Consider the following 17,119-nt stretch of genomic DNA (forward strand, 5'->3'; position numbering starts at 1 on the left):
CCAATGTCCTTTCAGCCGGAGCATGCCACCGGCCCCTTCCATTCCCCCCCGCCCCCTGCCTTGTCATAGGTAAAGACAGGGAACAACTGTTCTCTATTCACCCTCCCTAGGACAATTTCATCAAGTTCTATCGTGTTCTTGCTTTTCCTTGAGCAGCATCTTCCAGCAGAGGGACCCAGGCTAAATAGCTCTTCCTGATTCGGAGAGAAGCACTTTGAAGTCTTGGTCTCCTCATTTTGAAAGGGTATCATACAGAGAAGTGTGATACCTATGATCACACAGAACTGAAGACTCAAAACCAAGAGAAAGTTATAGAATGGCATGTTTTCTGTTTTATTCTCTATTTCTGTTCTAATCCTTCACACTTGGTTTGCTTTACTGAATGCCACTAAGCATTGAGCTGACATTTTCCAAGAGGCATAACAGCTCTAACATCATCCTTCTGTAATATTAACTAGTACAGAGCCCGTCACTGGAAATGTAAATTAGAAATGTTCTCTCTCCAAGCAATTGCTGTGCGCCTAATCAGTGCTGCATTTCTGGTGCTATTGTAGTTGCTCACTAACATGAAGTCTTTTTCCAACACTGAACAATTAACAGTTTAAACACAGAGAAACCAAGACTTGGAATATACACGGTTTTGAGTTTACTTTCTAGGTAAACACCACTCTGCTTCAGATGAGTATTGCCACCCAGCTCTCAAACAGGCTGTTTCAAAGTCAGCCTCCAGATGGAAACAGTGATGCGCTCATCAAAACAGCATAACAGCACGTTCTTAGCCACTCAAATCTTAATAATTGTTTTATCAAAACCAATAACATTTTGGCAATCTTTCCAGGAGAAAAATCACATTAATCCCCAGTAACAAAACCACACTCACAGTTATAGCAGGTATTAAGAAATTTCAACTAACCTTGAGATCACAAGTGGTGTTCAGCAGCAAATTCGAAGGTTTGAGGTCACGATGAAGCACATTGGCTGAATGGATATATTTTAACCCTCTCAGAATCTGGTAAAGGAAGTAACAAATGTGGTCGTTGCTGAGGTGTTGAGTCTTTAAGAGCTTGTAAAGATCTGTCTCCATAAGATCTTGCACAATGTATCTGTCAGGCGTGAGATGTAAGGCAGCAAAACAAAGGTGGTGTGGTTAGATACCAACATAACAGTACCAGAGTAACTTCTGGAACAATGTTTCTCTCTTGTTTGTCTGTTTCGTGACAATTATGAAACTAAGCTGCTTTTTGCTTTACAAGTTTTGAATGAAGTCAATCCTGTTATATGATGCAGCATATATATACCAGCACGCGGTCCTCAAATTAATAATCATATACCTATCTCTTTATCTTAGAGCCTGATTTTTATTGGAATCTAATATGATCAGATTCCTAACCTGCTTGCCAAGAAATAAAGACTGATTTTCAGTTTAACAAGTAATAAGCTTCTGAGATACTTGCTCCAGTTACATAAAAGCATGAAGGCAGAAGGCTTTGATCATTTCTGATCAGTCTTCTCCAACACCTCTCCTAAAATGCAGCTGTTGCTCTCCTTTACTATATCTGTGTTATGCTACATTGAACAGTCCTAATATTTTCAGTCAGATGATTTTTTTCTAAGACTGGAATGAACATAAAAGGGATTTTTTTCTGCTTTGGCAGGAATGAGTTAAGTAAAATTTTCTTCTCCCTTAATTCAATTTGGCTACAAAACCCTTGGGGTGTAGTTCCATGATCACTTTTCACCGAAGCAGGATTTTGTGAAAACACACTACTATTGCCATTCCAGCCTCTCCTCTGGGTATCGGGCTGGAGCACACAACAGGACACCCTCTCACAGGCAGCATGCACTTACCTTAGTCATTGCTTTATTTTAATCCCCTTCCCCCAAGATGTACCCATTCTATTCTTTAAGAAAATTTTAGATGATTATAGAAGTGCTTGGCCATTTTATTTTATCCTCAAAGCAATCTGATAGTTCTAACAACAGCTCTATTGAGAGCAAATACAGTTTTAGAATTAAGTAACTAAACTAACTCATTGCTACAACGTTGAGTTCTTTGCCTTGGAAAATAGTAACTTTTTTTTTTTTTTCTCGAAAAAGAAGAAACAAAACTAGTGTTCATCTACATATCAGGTCTATCTAGCTGTAAACCTATTAAACACTATGAACTTTCAATTTATAATAATAGAATCCAGCCTTTATTAATGTCTAGGAAAAAAGGAAGAGGGTGATGATCAGAGCAGAGAAGGCAGCAACCGTCACTAACTATGCAGAGTATCTTCAGACTTTGAAAGGATACACGTCTTTCATTTGTTCAATAGTCGGAGCTCGGATAATATCATTTATTCCAATAATGTTCTCATGCCTGAAGCGCAGCAGGATCTTAATCTCTCTCAGAGTTCTCTGGCAGTATGTCTGATGCTCAAAAGGACTGATTTTCTTTATAGCAACTCGAACTTTGTTGACGTTATCATAGGCAGAACTAGAATAGAATCAATAACATTAGTTATAAGGAATATTAAATTAATTCAAGTCAGAAAGCAAGAACATGAATTCAATTGAATATAGGGGTAGTGCATTTGTTTTACATTTATTTTTATCAAATGAAGAGAGGCAACAGCGGCACGTATCTTTTAGTTTGATGGACAAAACACTGTTGTTCTATCACCAGCCTATTTGGGTACCTACAGGCCACTAGCGTTCCCAGCTGGCTTAGAGCCTGCTCATTCTTGGCTCTAAGGAGCATTCATCATCTTTATCAGCCCGTGGTACCTGAACAAAGAAAGGAGCATTCATCATCTTTATCAGCCCGTGGGACAAACAAGGTTGAGTCTTTTCTATATGCTATAATCAAGAAGTTTGAGAGAAAAAGTTCATCTGCAGTTAACCCATTCACTTTGGGGCACAGAAAAGCCTTCAGAAATCATCTTTCAAGCAGCAGAATTCCACACCCTATGCCTAACTCCTGCAAGTAATTCCAACTGCTGCAACCTTTGACTCCATCGAGCTACGCTGTCGGCACAGCTCCACGAAGAACAGACACTGAAGAACAAAGGGGAAGGAGAATTTGTGAAAACACCTTTCCAAGCACAATTCAAAAGACAACAGAGGTTAAGAAGAAGAAGAAGAATGTATCAGAGGACACAGATGAAGCAACAGGAGCAGCAGAGCAGCGAGGCCATGTGGTGACTGTGACCTGTGTTAATGAACACACTGGGTGCTACTCTTACAGTGATGGGGTTTCAGCTCAGAGCAGCACTCCTTGCTGTACCAATAGAGCAGTGTTTCTGTTCAAAATGCCTACGCGTTTATGAAGAATATCACAGCCTGAGCCTAGTAAAACGGCTCAGTAAGACATACAGAGTTTTCTAAAATTTGGGCTCAGGTTATTATTTAGTAAAAATGTTATGAATCCTTACAAATTTTAGGATGTTTTCTATGGTCTTGCTTGTATGAATGACAAAGCATCCCGTTATAATAACTTTTCTTTATATTAAAAATATATGGTAATTTAATAAATTAGAATTTAAGTGTGAGTAAATGGCTCTTGTTCCTTTCAAATTTATTTTGCTCATTACTGCATTGCTTTGAAAGTAACCATTTCTGTTAGTCTCAAGTATTTCATATAAAATATAAACATACTAGCCAAACAGACTTTACATTTCACCAATTTTCTATAATTGAGTCCCAGAACATTCTTTGATACCCTCTTAATTGGCCTCACTCTGCTGAAATAGACAGGTATCTGGTGATCAGGTAAAGCAGAATGAAATATGAAAATCCAGTTAGAAAAGGCAACCTAGAGGAAATTCAAATGCCTGGCCTTGTCGAGGTCCTTCTACCACCAAGCAGCTTAATGGTGCAACAGGGTGGTTTTGGGACAGTACTGCTACCACCGTATGCACAAGCGTTTAACACGCCTCACTTTCATTATTAAAAATGCCATGGAATTTGTGCGGGTAGCAAGACCTTCATACAGCGCGTGCATACACAGCCACAGCCTTTTTGCAGGATTTTTCTGCAGAATGGCTTTGACCTGTCAGCATCCAGAGCCCAGGTCTGTAACCACAGACACACTGCACCATGTATTTGCCTCTGCAAACACCCAGCTCAAACGCTCCACAGGCTGCTTGAAATTCCACATGCTAAGCAAGTATTCATTACAACTGCTGCTGTTACATATGTATAGATACTGCATTAGCAGTTCCTAAGTCCCAAAACAGATAATAACTAAGTGCCACAAGCAGAACTTGGCATAGCCTTCAAGAGGGCTTGTCTTCAGGAATTTTCTTAGTTAATCACCTGTGGTGTTTACAATATACCAGTAAGGTAAGTCACAAGCAGAAAACAAAACTAGAAATAATTCTGAAGAGTGAACAACCTGTATTTCAGAAAGAAATGAAAGAAACCTATGGACTATTTATCTTTATACACAAAGCTCCTATCCTCTTCTTTATATTGACTTTAGCATATTTTTCCTCCCCCAATGCAGAATCTTACTTCCTTTCCAAGTACTGGACAGCAGCAGCTATGCAGAGCAGAAAAAGGCAAAATGCCAATATTTACCAATTGATGCTGCTTAAATAAAAGCTCCTAATCTCTCACAATATTTGATAAATCTCTAAGTTATTGCTTCTCAAGCAAATGTTGTCTATTGATGGAAAAATATGCATCTTTCCTAGTACAGATTCACTGAACTTGAGTCCATCCATTAAATATACTAAGATTTGCTCTCTTGTAGCTGTTGGCCTTACAGTTCTTGAAGCATTTTCTTAGGAAAAGGGTTATGCTGTTATTTTAAAAAGGATGGGTAATTTTGCATTCAGATGGTTCAACTATGAAGCACATGATTCAGTGTGGAAAAAAGCTGACTATTTGCAGTAAAGATGCAATCAATTTCCTCTCCAGTGTACATTCTGCAAACACTCATTTGTCTGTTGGTATCAGAAGATCTCACCGCGCTGATGCAGCCACGCATGCATTGCTGTTACCACTGCAAAGCCTCAGCTAAGGAGAGCAAAACCAAAATGCGACCTAGTTGAAATATTAAAAGGGCTACTGGATTTATTTCTGCTGTCACAATTTCTGAAATATGAGTTTTTCTGTAACTTGATTAAATGTATGAAAGATTATCTCAATTTATATGAGCAAGAAGTTAATCATACAAGCAGTGAGGTACACTTGCTTATGCATAGTATTTTAAATATCACGCATAATACAGGTACCCAGAGAACTTGTATTATAAAGTTAACACTATTTCATGTTCTCAGAGTCACAGCCCTCAAAGCAAATATGGCTTTGAGCAAACTCAGTGACCCTTTAAAAAAGTGCTTTTTCAATTTGACGTGTGCTATAGGAAACTGTGAAAGCTACAGAGTAACCTGAACTTCAGCAGAACTGATGAGTCGTGTTTTCTCACATACATACTCTACCATCAGACACCTATTTGGCCTATGAAACCATCTAGCAACATCTGTTTCACTACCTAGGAAACACCGTATCAACAACGGGGGGTCCTTCACAGCTCAGACTGCACCATTTCCCACACCTTTTCCCCATTCCTCACGATCTCCATCCACCATCAACACCAGATTTACCCACTACTCTCCAGAACTCTGCTGCAGAAAGATGTCCATTTGTAGTATTTGCAAATGAAACAACTATAAAAAGTGCAAATCCAACCCCCTGATGCACTAACTCACTGCAGTTAATATAACAGCTTATCACTTAATGCAGGATTCATCTTGCTTAGCCTTAGCTAGAATTAGAGATCTAATTTTATGACTAATAATCACCTGTGCTCCCCCTGCAGTCCCAAAGGAACAGCTCCACACACACATCCCAACCACCACCCAGCACGCCCGAAATTTACATTATTTGCATTCTGGAAGAGCTGCCCCAGTGTGCAGAGCCTAACCTCACTGTCTAGACTTCCAGCTTCCACTACAGCTCACAATTGCTTATAATTTTACTGAGGCAGTTAACTGGGACTCCTTCTAAAGGCAAGAACCTCCTATTAGCTAGACTTTTTTTCAGAGAAGATAAAAATCTGTGAAGTGGGAGTAACAGTTCACATACTAACAACTTTTAGAGTGCAAATTTATAGCTTTTAGTTTCTAATCATTAACCACATGTACCAATCACTGCACAGAGAACTCTCCCTCTAGCAGCCTGTGTGTCATTCACATTATGATTAATCTAGTTCCTGACACTTTCAAGTAGAAGGAAGGATTTATTTCCACCCCAGTGATGTACAGCTTCACAAGCTGATGCAACCATTCAGCTGTGAGTGCTATTTATCTGTAATGTGATAAATTTAAATATAGATTTTGCAACTGCCCAACACCAGTATACGCAACTTTATTCCTATTTCAAGCTGTGGTTACTATCTGGTGACAACCTGCAACAGCACTGTTATTTAGATACTTTTAAGACACCACGTGAAAATCAACACAACCCCTAGCAGTACAGTTTATCATTCCTAACATTAAGTATCTTGTAAATATATAACAAAGTTTTCACTAAGTAAAACATCTCACACAGCTGTACCAAACAAACAAATGAGCATTTATAACCTCAGAGGGTGCGCCACGCAACTTTTAAAGGCAGCGTTTCATCCTTCTACTGCTCCAGTACCAACTTCCTTTTTAAAAGAAGCCCGGGGTGGGGCTGCTTCCAGATGCCGTGCCCAGAAAGCGCCGCAGTATCTGTGCAGAAAAGCACACGCTAATTGCTCGGACCGACCTCTGACACGCAGCCCCTCTCCCATTAATTCCTTCTCCAGGAAGGAAAGCTTTTCAGCAGGCAGATCGGGACGCGTGCCAAAGCTCAGCTCCATCTCCCCACAATGGCTGCTGCATGTTCTTCCACCCATTGCTATTCCTCCCGTGTTCCATGCGGGAGCGGGGCTGGAAGAAGGGAGCGCAGGCTGCAGCTGCCGGCAGCAGAGGAGCCAGCTCCTGGCCACGGCCACATCCCACAGAGCTCTTCTTCACAGAACCATGGAAAAACAACTGCCCCATTCTCAGTGCCCCCTTCTGCCACGCTGCAGGGTCACCCCCCCACGGGACCTTCTGCCCGCTCCTCCACCATTATTCACCTCAGGGCTGGGTCACAGCCTGCTCCCAGCACACACACACAAACACACAGTGCTACCGGCAACATCCTAATTACAGCTCGACATAAAAGACTGATGTGAAGTTTGAAAGGGATGTTCTATCAGTAGCTTCGTGTTGCTGTGGAAACAAGATTCCAAGGGCATATCCAGGGATAAGAATCTTTCTGAAATATTGAATAATTCTGTTTGCAACCAGGAGAGGAAAGGCAAAAATAATTCCCAGCAAACAAGGTGATCTATGAAGATCTTTAATCTTTTCCTTCACTCTACATTTAGCTCAATTGTGGACATTTCTACAACATGCTGACGTTTATCAAGTTACAATGCAATAGCTTAAACTTGTTTTTAAGACTGCTGTAAGAAAAACAACACAGTAATAAGCCACAGAACCATAACAGACTGGTCGCCACAGTCTTTGGGGGTGGGGGAAGGTGGCGTTATGGCTGCAGATTTGTGGAAGGGACTGTTTTGGTTTTTGTTTGTTGGGTTTGTTTTGGGTGAGGGGTTTTTTTATAATCAGATATCAACCCTTTCAGATTCTTCAGAATAATTAGTTTCTAGTTCCAGATGATTAAAATACAGCACTCAGCTACACTGTCTTACCAAAGAGAAAAGACTGGAAAAAGGGTAAAAGTAGTCAGTTTCAGGTTTGAGGACATCCAGTAAGGTGTCGTGTTTATACCACAAAATATACTTTTTGTCCCCAACCGTAAACACCTATGGTTACTAGCAATATTTGTTACTTTGTTCCATTTGTTCATAATATTTTTGATTGTTTGGATGGAACCTTCCAAAGCATTACATTTTTAAATTATTTACTATGCACATAATAATGACTTAATAGTTTAATTCCATAGATCACTCCTAGTATTTTGAAAACAAAAAACTCATCATGCAAAATGGAGTCTGTTAAATTAATGGCTTTTGCCAGCTCATAATCCTGGGTGTGGCAGAGCAGACGACTTGTGTTTTGTGAGCACCTACTAAGCAGAACTACGAAGGGCAGCAATTCTAGAACTACACCTTAATTTTTGTATTAGAAAAACATTAGCTATTTGACCTGAGGTTCTGTATTTTTGGCTAAAAATGTCATTTAACTTCTGATCAATCTTAGTTGTTTGAAAAAAACAATCACTTCTGTCAATCTCTTCAAATATGTATTTTTCCTTCTATACCTTTGGCTGTGAAGCCCTGTGACTTCAAATCATCATATATGTCTACTCCGTGCCACTGCAGCTCAAGTTGGTCTTCAGAAAATAGACAACTCTTACTAAATTTTAGTATTTTTTCTACTTCTTGCCTTCCCACTTACCCTCCCCATTTTGGAGGTTTGCAGGTTCTCCACTGCCAGTGTTTCCTTTGATAGCATCTATGCCAATGTGAATATTCAGGCAAACTTCACTGTTAGGTTTAAAGGCCCTTTGGCTATCTGCAAAATAAACCCCTCATTCCAAATGCACCCAATTCTTTTGATAAGATATTATGATATTAAATATCACTATCTTTCTTTTCTCTGTATAAACTTGAATACAGCTCCTGGGGGAATCAATTTCAGGGTAAAACTGTAAGAGCTGAGCAACACCTGAGACAACCTAAGGGCTCAGTGAACAGAAAGGAGCGGCTGTGGTTCTCTCTCTGACAGCCCTGCCCCTTTCTCACTTTTTTTGGTTGGAGCAGCAGCTTTCTTTGCGAGAGTTCAGAGAACTGAACAGCTCCAAGTCAAAGAAGCTCATGAACAGGAACAGTAAAGAAGTCTTTACCGGCGTGTTCCTGTTCTCTTCCTGTGTCAGCACTGGCCCTCACAGGGTTTTGCATCAGTCATATCAATTTACCACCTATAAATTTTATTTTTTACAAAGTAACCTTTCAGCTAAATGAGTATTCCAACACAGCTAACTCTAGAGCTGCGCAAGCAGCAGCACCAGAGCAGAGGAAGGAAAGACATGGCCCGAGGCAGGGAAGGGCAGGCTGCCCCTTCAGAAGCAGCACAGCATGGAAACCACAGCCTGCCTAGGCCCAACTGCCATGAAGGCTAAAGCTCCACACACGAGCCGATGAAACACTGACTTCCTCCTCCTCCTCTTCTCACAGCTTCTCCAGAGGCAACACACTGCCAGGGAGCCAGTGGCAGGAGGTCAGTTATGTGAGCAGTGTAACTGCAGGGCCTGGGACACAACCGCCGTGGAGAACACGGCCTGCCCCAGGGAGAGGGGACAGCGCTGCCCAGAGCTGCCAGTCCCACCGGGGATAACAAATACCCCGCTGGGCTCTAATTGACTTACATCCCAAATACTCCTCCTAAAGTCAGACTTAGAAAAAGGGAAAAGCACAAGATTCAGACACTTATTATATTTTCAGTAATTAGCTGATTTGATTCCACATGATGTAAAACTTCAGAAGAGATAGCTCACACTATTTCACTCCAACAGAAAAGAAATAAATAACTGAACAAAATCATTCATGCATACTTAGAAGCAGAGGTTTTCCTAAACCTGTAGAAATATCACTGCAAACTGAAAACTCTCACAAAGCGCGAGAGAAAGCTCAGTGCCACCACCCACTCCGGCACGGTTAGTTCAGTATTCCACTTGCAAAACAAAACCAAAAGCCAAACCACCAGCACCGAGCTGCATCTCACCGCTACCAGAAGTCACTTCCCTTCAGTATCAGCAAACAAGGCAGTTTTTGCATGTCTTTTCCATCTTTTTAAAGAGACGAGCCAAGAGTAAACCTCAGCCCCTCGATATATTAAGAGCTTTGTTCAGACAGCGTATCAGCAGTAAGACATGTTGGCTACTGCAACTAAAAGGAATATATTTCACAATTATGAAACACTTAGAAAAACTCAATATAAAAGTCAGCCTGAATGTCACTCAGGGTTCTCTGCACCATCCAAATCCCAATAAAATCGGGCAAATTCTGGACTGAAGCAGTTTGGGGAAGTATTGATTTGCCGTGCTCAAATGACTTCAAGTTTCACTCGGGACACATCAGCAATATTTGGAGGAGAAAACTGACATTCCTCCCAAACAAGTGAGAAGGTACTGCAAAGACAGCTGCTAATTTTAAGGAAAACTGCAAAATGAAGTAATTGCATATTATAAACTGTAAGCCTAATTGCAAGTTGCTGGTACTTAAAACATACCCACAACACAGAGGAATTACTTTCTACCATGTAACAAAAACTCTCATTTGCGTTCTAATCACCACACAGTATTTGGGTATTTTATAAAAATTCTCTTAAAATACAAAGAAGAACTTCCAAGAGGAGAGATCCTCCCTTAGCAGAACTCAGGTTGTTGTGATCTTAGGTACTGCTAAACAAGATAGATAAGTAAAAACACATGGTGCAACTCCACTGAAAACAGGACTGTCACGAAGATTCTGCCAAAATCTAAGGGGATGGTATTTCTAGTAAATATGTGTATGCGGCTTTCTACAAGCCATATATACATACACACACACAGAAATCAGTATTTGGCCCCCCGGGGTGCTCTGAAAGTGGGACCAACCTCGGGCCTGCTGAGGGAGTACCAGGAACCTCCGCCTGCCCAGCCATCTACCAACATCTCATCAAATAACCCCATCACAATTAACGACATCGATTGCTGCTTGGATCTTACTCATCTGCCTGGTCAAAGCTGGTAATGCCTATTTGGCTTTTAACCTACCTTGAAATAGATCAGTTTGTGAATAGCTTCTATGTCCAAAAGTTGTAATACAACAAAATAGCTCCCTTCTGAAAATGAGATGCATTTACCAGCAAACAACTCTTTCTAATAACTCACCTAACAGTTCAGAGAACCTGGGTTTGACACACATAAATCATCTGAAACAAACTACACTTTGCTGCATTTCACATATACTATTAATTTACCTTACAATACAGTAAAAGTTATATTCTAAAATATATTTATAGCTTCATACGCTTCATTTGAGTGATTCAGACATAAAAATCAAATACAACTGAAATAACTTAATAAAATACTGTAGAATTTGGAGGTTTTTTCAGGCATTATTTGAAAAGTTCCTAAAATATCTCACTAAGAGCAAGTAAAAGTATTTTCTAGACTGGCAGAGCAACACCAAACTTCCCCCATTGGCAGCGGCCGCTGACAGGGATGAAGGCTAATCAGGGACCAGGCTGCATTCTCAGCCAGCAGGGCAAAGGAAGTGATTGCTGTTGAGAGGCCACATCTGGAATACTGTGTCCAGTCCTCCTCTGTCCCAGTACTGGAGCAAGCCCAGCAGAAAACCATTAGGATACACAGGGAGCTGAAGGACATGAAATAGAAGGAAAAAAAAAAAAGAGGAAAGTGGGTTTGTATAGGCTAGAAGGGGAAAAAAGTAAAGAGAGTGTGAGGAAGGGATCTAATTGCTGGTTTAAGTCACATAGAGGGGAATTACAGATAAAACTGATCCAGACTCTTCTCAGAGGTAAGAAGTAAAAGGGACAAGAGGCAATGGTCCCAAGCTGCATCAAGGGAAACTCTCATGTTTCTAGGGGCAAAAGCTTCATGGGGCAGTTGGTTAAACACTAGAACCAGAGGCTGCCCAGAGATGTGGAATCTCCGTCCCTGGGGATTTTGGAAATACTGAGTGGACAAGTTGAGCAACTTGATCTAATTTTGACATCAGCCCTGCTTTGAGTAGGAGGTTGGACTACATGACCTCAGGAAGGCTCTCTCAACCGACATTATTCCCTGAAATATTCCGCAGCAAGATGTCATAAAACATTTCTGTAAAATATCAAATGGATCAGTTAATTTAATGTCTAAATCACAGCTGAAAGCTATGACAAATCATCAACATAAAAAGCATTACAAAAATTACTATGTTGGCAAAGTATTAGTTTTCAACTCAAGTTGAGCTGTACAGCTACTCAGTTGGTTTTAGCTCTTCTGTGGGCCATAGATCCCACTCCTAAACAAGGAGCTCACTGAACTAACAGAGCCTGGTGTCCTGCAAATACACATTTCTCATCTCGAGAGTACCAGTAAATCCATCCCTGAAACTGAGGCATCTGTCATGTCTCATTCGGGGAATCTGACTTCTCATATGTGACCTCCTGATGCAGTCACCTCCTCAGTGGAGCAGCACACAGATCTCCTCACTCTAGCAAAATACCTATTTTTAAGAAACTTGCAGAAACTTTCCACCTTTAAGACTTCTGTCTGTCAGATTTGATGGAAGGCAGGCAAACAGGTTCAAGAGCTGTACGTAGGGGCACAGGAGACAGACTGATGCAATGATATACAGATACTATGAACACAAAAGCCTTATTTCCTTAATAAAGCATGCTTTAAAAAAATAACACAAGTTATCTCTATCGGTTTCCATGGGCTAGATCAGGCTATGTTAAGAAAATGTGTATTTATTTATAGAATGCAAATGTCCCTGAGCTGCACACTTTACCTCTTAAGCTAGTATCCCATTCCTCTGGGCAGACAGGAGAGGTTGGTATTTCTCATCTCCCATCAATCTCAGAGACAGCTCCAGTGGGAGCTGGGCACGCTGCTGTCCCGGCCCAGTGCCTGCACACAGCTTGCCCACCACTCACCACACCACAGGGAGAGCGGCAAAAGCAGCTCCACCAGCTCCTTTCGTGTTCCTGCCTTATGTTAAGCAAGTGCTACAAGTGTGAGTGACTGAAGGGAAGTGCTTACCTCAGCCTTCTCCCCGGGGGAAGAAGCTGATAACCAGCCACCAATTACACTCCCTAATTCTCTGCTCTGATCCCTGCACCCAGGAGGACCCGTCAGGGTTGGGTAACTTCTATCAGCTCCCTGTTTTCCTTATCATACAGACCAGAACATGGTGATTGCCAGGTACTGGCACCCAGACCCAACCTGTGCACACACGAACAGGGACAGGAATATCTACACTCGCCCTATCAATACAGGGTGCTCTCTCCAGATCACTGCAACAGATAACAGAAGAAAACATTACAGGCTGTGTCTCATCCTTGCCACTAAGCAGTCCACCCCGGATCACCAATCCGACCCTCACAGAGGGATGCAAACGCTACCTTTTTGTGCAACGTTGGACTGTCTCAAAAGAAAATATTATGCAACCATTGATCCTATCAAGTTTTCTATTTTCATCTTCTAACATAAAACATCTACACCTTGCAGATCATTCTACTTCAGATTTTTTTTCCTGTTTCAAGCCTCTTCACGCATATACTTCTCAGATTTCATTTTAAATGATCTATCCTGTAAAAGCAGGGCTCTTTCTTGAGACAGCAGAAAGGAACAGAGCTTCGGAAAAACTACTGCCTAATGTGCTAAATACTCTTTTCAGTATTACTTTATCATTCATCTATTGACTACTTTAACTTCCAATATCACTCTTCTATAGCACATCAGTAACACAAAGATGTCTTTGTAACAACCCAGTCAAATTCAGGCCAAGAAATGCAAGATTTGAACTTCAAGATTTCCTTCCAACTGCATTCATGTTTATTATTTATAAGCAGTTATTTGCAGCAATGATAATACTTCAGACAAGCCCAATGACAAAAAGGACTTCCAAAACCCAAAATATCCCTATCACACTCCTAATCACCATTTTTTTCCAAGAATGACTTGTTTTAAACTGCCTAATGATCATCCTTGCCAAATTACCACTGACCAACTGGACGAAGAGCAACTCGCATCGGAAATTTAAAGCTCAACACAATCACGTTTTTATCCCTGTTTTAATCCGTTTACAGTACAGCCTGTTAACAGGTTGATTTTGGTTTCTTTTTTTTTTTTTCTGCAAAACGGAGGAAAACAAACAAACCTACACACATTTTGGAAGGAGGAGACAATCTCAAAAACCTTTCATGCTTTTTTGTGTCTGAAAGGTAGTTCTGAAACTTCAGACTCGGTCTGAAAGTCAGTCCCAGCTGACTCTGAGGTCGACAATTCCCTATCACTGAAAAAAGAGAAAGTCACATAAAGAACTTCACACCAAAGCCCCTCAAAACAACTCTTCAGCAAAAGAGAAGAGGAAGAAAAAATAATAAACACAACATTTGCATACATTTGGATAAATTAATTCAGAGTAATAAACATGACTGTATGACTAGATTGCTCAAAGACTGTCCTGCAGTCCTATAAAGTGCTGAGGATTTTGGCTAAAATTCTCTTTGCACTGTGGTTTTACAGGCCGAAATACTGAAAACAAAAAACTAGGTTAGAAGGGGCCACTGACATGGATATTCCCTATTAACCACTGCAACCCCAGCAACAAAACTGCCAAGAAAGACACAAGTCTGTATCAAAGGATGAACATTTCTGGCAGTTTAACAGGAGGACATTAAGATGGGAGTTTGCCTGATAACATGCTTTTTCTGCTTACTAAGCTGAGAAAGTGCAACCACAACAGAGCCGTAAATATACTGCTCTGTTTAGTTTATTTTTACTCAAAACCTGATTATGTTAACAACGACTGCACTAGGGAAAAGAGTTAAATGCCTGTAAGGGTTTTCAGATCCAGATGAGAGAACATTCGCGTAGAGTCTATTCAGACATCATCTTCCCTTATTTCCTGTGCTGTTATTCCATGTTGTGATCAATATTTCTCAAACGTTATTCTCTCTGCTGCAAAATCAAAATGGAAGACTGATGGTAAGAGCACTATCCTAAGAATACTTCATTTGCCCTTTTATTCAGTAATATAATTAAAAGAATTGTATTGTTTTCAACTCCCTAATCCAGAGATACCAGCATTATGAAAAATAAGGAAGAGAGTGATGGATTTTAAGAGTTAAGTCACTTGTTTTCTGTGTAATGAGCCTTATGGCACAGTGCACTTGTAAATAACTAGCAACTCCCAAGTCGTACACATTAGCTGTGGGTCTAAAACAAAACCATCAGAGCCTTCTCTGCTTCCCTTCATTAAAGCGTACAAATTGAAATGGATTTTGCAGTTGCGGGAAACATCTTCATCTGCACACTCACAGCTTGCCCTCTACCCCGCCCCCCGGGGAGAAGCTTCTGCAGATCCTCACTGCATTAGCAATCAAAGCATGATAAGAAACATGTAGTATTGAACTGCACATCCCTGCATATCCTTTGATTGATAAGTAATCTTATTTAATCGGAGTAGCTTGTATGTTAGGCACTACAATATGTTACAGTTGCTATGGCATTTAACTACAAGTGCATCCAACACTCACCTCATCGAGTATACAATATAAACTGAGACTTTGTTCCCTGTCATTTCTCACCCAAGGCAGAAGAGCAATAATAAAGAGCACAACGTATCAAATTTAGTACTTCACATTAATAATTTTAGAGTAGAAAACACAGGAGTCAAGTGCGTATTTCAACTGAACTGGAGACTTGGATTTTTTGTTAGTAATTTTGTATAGCATTCATAGCAGACACAATGTATTAGAATACGTTTTAAAATAAAAGATAACCTTATGTAGCTTTGCAGGATAAACAGTTTCAGCACAGAACTTAATAACATACCATTTGGAGGGGCAGAAAGTGGCCCCGTTTCCCTGTATCTGCTCCCTAGCACAGTGATGCCAAAAAAGGGCATCAACTGCCACCGTACTGCTTCTTGCAATCTCTGATCTGTGGCGAAATACTTCAGCTTTAACATGTTGTCTGTTAAAAACCCTGTCGATATGAACTGGACAATACACAGCATACACGTTAGAAGTACTATTCCCAAGAACCTTCCTAAATCAGAGTGCAAGTGTAAACCAGTGCAGCCCGTACCGAGGTTATCTGCCCTGCTTTACTTGCCCTAGCTCAGATGATAAAGTCCACCATAATAAAATACAGCTCGTACCGTAAGCTACATTAACAAGTTTTGGACTGGATATATCACTGTGATTTCTAACACTAAAACAGTAATAAAGATATTTTTACACTGTAAACAGGACTTCTGATTTACATTCTGAAGGTTCTTCCCACAGCAAAAAAGCGAAGGCTGCAGCTCGAAACTTCGCAAGAGAAGCTGGTCTCCCAGCTAAGTTCAGGCCCAGATGAAAGCTTCCACCCTGAAATGCAGGATGACTTCATCTTAACAGGCCAGCACAATCCAGTGACTGTACGCAAAAACCTACAGCTATAAAAATCTGTAACATACAGCTGAAGGCTGTGAAGAGCCTTTGCTGAGAAATGCACTAGTTTACAAAAGATGAAGCGTCAGAGAGAGAAACGAATGCTGATAAAGCTTTCATGAAGTCACAGCCTGCAAATCTCGTTTAGTACCTCCGGTCAAAAAACATGCTGAAGAAACAGAGGCAGTGTTAGAAGTTGACAAAACGATACGAAAAAGTTTTTCATCTGCATCCCTTAAATTGTTTCAGAAGTAAGTTTTTTTTTTTTAATCTGTTTCACTATTAGAAGACAGAATAAGAAATCCTAAGCAAGGTCACTGAGCATGTCACATTTATAACCCAGTCACTAGATACACCATCACAGAGCATCATCCCAACTCATTTAGATTGCTAAAAAACCCCACCTCACACTCTCGATCCGCATACTTTACACTTTCGGTATTTTGCAGTTTATTCACCTTGCTCTTTTAAGACTGGTATTAACCGAAGCAAACACACACGATCGCTTTCTAGAGAGACCTAGTACAAATAGCCAAGAGCTAGAGCGGCTGAGCAGAACCTTCCCCTGCACACGCGTTAATTTACACACCAATCTGGCAGGCTATGCAGCAAACAGCACGCCCTAAGAAAAGCCAGGTAGGGGCTGCAGTTCGGATGCACAGATTCACTTTTTTTATCAACTGTGACCCCGAGGACATGCAGCCAAAGGAGCCTTCGCAGGGGCACAAAGAAAGACGCGGAGCTGCCAGCAGGATTTTACGACCTTTTCCCCTCTCTGAACGCCTGCAATCACACTACAGACGGAGAAAATAAAGAGAGCAACCAACTCCAGAGGCAGGGATAGAAAAATATTCGAGAAAATAAGCGCAGGACTGAAAGGAAACGAGACGTTCAGCTGCACCCACCGAGGGAGGAAATTTGGGGGGGCGCGGGGGGGG

General features: G+C 40.9%; 1 protein-coding gene across 1 annotated transcript in view; it reads right to left on the reverse strand.

Moving 5' to 3' along the window:
- MAPK1 (mitogen-activated protein kinase 1) overlaps positions 1-17,119 on the reverse strand; it is a 31,717-nt gene that overhangs the window by 14,280 nt on the left and 318 nt on the right. Inside the window, exons 2-3 of the mRNA XM_014944041.1 lie at positions 2,297-2,479; positions 914-1,103 (exon numbers count right to left, since the gene is read on the reverse strand). Coding sequence (XP_014799527.1) covers positions 914-1,103; positions 2,297-2,479 — 373 coding nt within the window. The remainder of the gene's footprint in view (positions 1-913; positions 1,104-2,296; positions 2,480-17,119) is intronic.

The sequence above is a fragment of the Calidris pugnax genome, unplaced genomic scaffold (genome assembly GCF_001431845.1).
Source record: "Calidris pugnax isolate Ruff unplaced genomic scaffold, ASM143184v1 scaffold138, whole genome shotgun sequence".
Taxonomy (NCBI): domain Eukaryota; kingdom Metazoa; phylum Chordata; class Aves; order Charadriiformes; family Scolopacidae; genus Calidris; species Calidris pugnax.